Raw genomic sequence first — 4980 nt, 5'->3', positions numbered from 1 at the left:
ATTTAAAGGGTTGCAAAATAGAAATTTAGAAACGTAATATTTATATAATGTTGTTTTAAAGCATCAAAAATATTTAAAGTTGGTGTTATACAAGATGTACCTGTAGATCTTATCAGGTACCAGAGTTTGGAGATCAAAAATTAGAAACCAAACTCAATATGGTTGGGTAATTTAAACAGGACGGTCAACATTCCATAAGTAAAACGACGAAACCAACAATGGTTTTGATTCTAGTCAAAAAAGTTTTTTACTCAAGTATTGCTTTTTTCATATTTTATTTCAAGTTCTCAGACCTGAGATACAAATACATGATTATATACAATATCACCATTTTGGAGCGATAAGGAAATATCTAGATACTATTAACAGAGGGATTGTAATGTCATACAAATCAAATTCAAATTTAATCATAGATAAGAAATCATAACAAAAAACACAATATTTTCATGATAATAATTCGATAATTATATATAATAATATTTTATCAGATTATTTTAATAAAATAAAAAATTCATAAAAAAAAACAAACAGACAACAGAACAATTACTGTAAAAGAATATAAATAAATAAAATAGATCAATATGATATATATAAAGAGGTATTTTCTATACCCTTCCAGATAATATCACAAAGAGCAATATTTTAAAATGTTGCTTCTGAAATTTTATAATTGCTTAAATGAAATCTCTAATGAGGCACGTTATTATAAAGAGATAATAGTTATACATTACAATATAATTATTTTATAATAATAATTAATAAATAAGAATTACATTATACCAAAAGATTTGATAATATCAATCAACTGTGGAAAATGATAAACTACTTAAGGATAAATTAATAAAATATCAATGATAATAATTCAAAACAAACAATATATTAATTTGAAAAAATAAAAAATAAAATAAAAACAATATGTAAGTATATAAATACTTGGCTCTCATTATTCTGATGAACGGTGACCAACTCCTTGATGGTCACATGATGGAAGACTCTTATCAATCGAAATGCATACCTGAGTATATTATAATCCAAGTTACCTAAAAAATGATAACAAAACAAATTACAAACTATAAAAATCATACTATGTTATGTTCCAGAAGAAGATAGTGAAGGTGCTTATTCACAACTTCTTTTATTTAAAATTTTTCTTTATAAAGAAGTTAGTAGATCTAGTATGGATGAGCATGAATGAAACATTTAATAAGACATGAATTGGTTATTATTATTCTGAGAAGTTGAAGGTTCGATCAACTTTAAAACAAGGCGATTCTCACCTATCACCTATTTTATTTAATCTAACACTAAATTAATATGCTATTAAAAATGTGATGAGCAGCGTAAAGGGTTTAATTTCAGGTGGTAAAATACCGGTGCTAGGGTATTTTGGTATTTGATTTGGTATTTTTGGGTGAGAATAAGGAAACTATAAAACTAAATACAACTACTTGATAAGCTCTAGTGAGGAACGTGGTCTGAAAATAAATACGGATAAAACAAAATAAATGGTTTGCAGTAAGAATGGATGGCAATTTCGATGATATAGACATAGAAGGAAATATGTTTGAACAGATAAATGTTACAAACTACTTTGTTAATTTGATGAGGTAAAAAAACCTTCATTTAACATTATTTAAATAATGTCTTTCTATACTGATGCATTCATTTTTCCATCATATTTACAAATTAATAAAAATAATATCCTAGGAAAGAAAATCAAGTATATACCACTATATATCACATTAAACTAGCTAATTTGAATGCTTACAGACATCTATACGTCTAATGGTCATGAGATAAAGACCAACTAGATATTAGTTATGAAAAATTGTTTCAAATTTCAATACAGAACGTCAATTTAATAATAATAATTAGCAGCAACGGATGTGCATGACTGAAACATTTAATAAGGTATGAATCGGTAATCATTATTCTGAGAAATTCCAGGTCTGGTCGGGTTTCAAACAAGGTGATTCTTTATCACCTATTTAATCTAGCACTAGAATACGTCATTAAAAGTGTGATGAATACTGAAAAGGGTTTAACTTTGGGTGGTAAAATACCGGTGCTTGGGTATGCTGGTGATTTGTTATTATTGGGTGAGGACAAAGAAACTATAGAACTAAATACAACCGTGTTAATAAACTCCAGTAAGAAAGGTCTTGAAATAAATAAGGATCAAACAAAATACATGGTTAGCAGTAGTAACGCAAGCAATTTCAGTGACATAGATACAGAAGGAAATACGTTTGAACAGATAGATAAATTTAAGTACTTAGGTTCTATGGTAAATAGAAAAAATGAAATTGATTAGGAAATAAAAGCAAGGTTGAAGGTGGGAAATGCTGGTTATTTTTTAATAGCTCGTGCCTTCTGTCCAAAAATTTAAAAGTTACATTTTACATAACTATAATTTGAGAATTTTGAAGGCTACATACACTACACGCAGTTATAGCTCTGCAGCAAATAAGAGGGGCGTCTAAGGTTGTGGGACTTAGTAACGAATGGATTCCTAAAATGTTAATAAAAACTGAGCCAAGGGGTAAACGTCTGAAGAATAAACCGAAACATAAATGGGAGGGTTGCGTTACAGCTGATTTAGTAGATTTGGTTTTGGAGAGGTGTCACTGGATAGAAGTAGGTAGAGAATGACTGGTGATAACAGCAAGGAACCTTCGGGTTTGCTGAGCCTTATTATTGCTATAATTTATTTTTTATGCTGATTAATTGATTGATGATTTTTAAGTAAAAATATTACACACTGAATTAAAATTAAATCATTCTATTACTTTTGATTGTAGAAGTTATATAGTAATGTAATGTAAAATATTATATTGTAATGTAATATATTATATTGTAAAATACAATATTGTGAAATAGGGAAATTCATGTATGCTGTCTATTACAAAAGAATTAAGATCTGTTGTTTATAAGAAAAGATTAGGCTTAGCAACTATATCTTATACCTCAGTAAGCTTTGAGGCCCCGTCACCGAATTTTTGATGTGAGGTGAGAATTTATATTTGTAGATTGTCCTTGAGGATGGCCGAAATGTTGGACTGTTGATGTAATAAAAAGTGTTGAAACTATACAAGGATACAATTGATTTATTTAATAAATTATTAATATTGTTTTTGAAGAAGATTACTAATTTTTTAATTTGATTTAAAATAATAAGTTATTTTTTTATATTTTTCTTAGTAATCATAATATTAAGTTTCCTTTGTCACAAAAATTTATTTGTTTCAATTTACTAAGTTACTAACACTACTGCAATCTCTATTCAGCTCTATTCATCCATACAATCCCACCGAAGGTTGAAATGGCAGTGACCCCGATCTCTATAGTAAACAAGCTATTGGAGTTCTTGCAATGATAAGTGTCTTCACTAAAGTCCTGAGCAGCTGTGGTGGCTCAAGCACCCAGTCTCCACTGGCACTCAATACCAGTGATGCAGATGGGACAGAAGTACCGGAATCCTGGATTCTGCCATGTCATTTGGGTGGCGAGGCTTGATTCAAGATTTCTTGGCCACAATGCAAACAATGTATACAGTTATGATTGTGTACTTATATCCTTCATAACTATAGCCCTTGAGTCTAGCAGAATGTATAATTCCAAAAACACCCTTTAAACCTTATGTATATACATAATTAATTATATTCTTTTCTATTACAAATAAAAATAATTGGTCATAAATGAATATGAAGGAGATAGTTGGGGTGTGGTCAAAAGGAACAAAAATAAAAATAAAATAGTAGCTAACTATTTCTAGTTCCTTTTTATTGCTAGGAAACCGAGGACGGGTACCACAACTCTACTATAATGAATCTAAAGCAAAATACTTTTCCTCTACCTTTATAAATGATGGAGATATGGGTATATAGATGATAATAATTTTGAGTGATGAGGTTTATTGAGGAGCGACCAGTGATATTAACACCAAATCTTTAAAAATAATTGGTCAAGTAATCTCAAATAAAATGGGGTAAGATATATTACTTTTTAATCAATTCTTGGATTTACATGTCTTGTATTATAAATCCAAAATTAGTTAAAATTTAATTAACTAGATCGATTACTGAAGTTTATTACCGAGTATAATAAACTAAAACTGATAATTTTGGGAGAAGACTCTGGAAATTCTTAAAAAAAATATAAGTTTCCTCTAATCCATATAAATAATGCAGAAAGTAAAAAGTAATTACAGCAATGGTTAGAAAAAAACACTAAAACTTGATGCACTATCGTGAAATGAAGATACCTTAAATATATTGTTCATAACAATTCATTAATACTAAATGTCTAGTTTTTAATTCACCAGAGGTTGCATTATAAACTAAACAACCACATGCAAAGTGAAATAAAATTAGCAAGTGCTTTATGTAGAAGTTGATTTAAAAAGTCTAAGTCCGTTACTTTATTTTACTTGTCTGTTTCAATAAAATTAAAAATATTTCAATAAAACTAAAATAAAAATAGACTGAGATGATTACCAATTTAGTTAATAAGCAATTTAAGAAGCATATATATAAAATTAATATATCATTTATGTGTCACATAGGTAACAAAGGAAATTTTTTAAATAAAGCATTTGATTTTTTATGACACCGAAATAAAAGTTTAGAGGTACTCATGATCTTTAGTTTAACATGTTAAAGTACGTTAAATGGAAAAAATTATGTTAAATGGGAAAATATTTCCTTATTTTACCATGTTAAAATGATATAACATATAGCATGGTTGAGAGTCTGTTACTAGGTCTGTTAAATGGAGAATGATGTCACGCAACAGAGTACCTGAGCTCATCACCGTATAGTTTGTTGTCATGTCAGGTTCCTTGCTCGTAGTTTGTATTTTTATTGTTTTATTATTGTTCTGGATGTTTTTAAAAGTAAGAAAGCAATGGATGACAATAATAATAAAAATAATGATTATGAGAGATAGTTGACCGTGGATGATAAATGAGGAGAAGATGGT

General features: G+C 28.5%; 1 protein-coding gene across 1 annotated transcript in view; it reads right to left on the bottom strand.

Moving 5' to 3' along the window:
- Positions 1-855: 855 nt before the first annotated feature.
- The window catches only part of LOC106688357 (GEL complex subunit OPTI), a 7543-nt gene continuing 3418 nt past the window's right edge, over positions 856-4980 (bottom strand). The window contains exon 4 of the mRNA XM_014432772.3: positions 856-1040. Within this exon, the coding sequence (XP_014288258.1) occupies positions 999-1040 (42 nt within the window). The 3' untranslated portion in view covers positions 856-998. The remainder of the gene's footprint in view (positions 1041-4980) is intronic.

Source organism: Halyomorpha halys, unplaced genomic scaffold, assembly GCF_000696795.3.
Source record: "Halyomorpha halys isolate HHAL.00 unplaced genomic scaffold, Hhal_1.1 Scaffold1112.1, whole genome shotgun sequence".
In the NCBI taxonomy this organism is placed as follows: Eukaryota; Metazoa; Arthropoda; class Insecta; order Hemiptera; family Pentatomidae; genus Halyomorpha; species Halyomorpha halys.
Note: the sequence above shows the minus strand (reverse complement) of the source record. Positions and strands in the feature narration are given on the sequence as shown.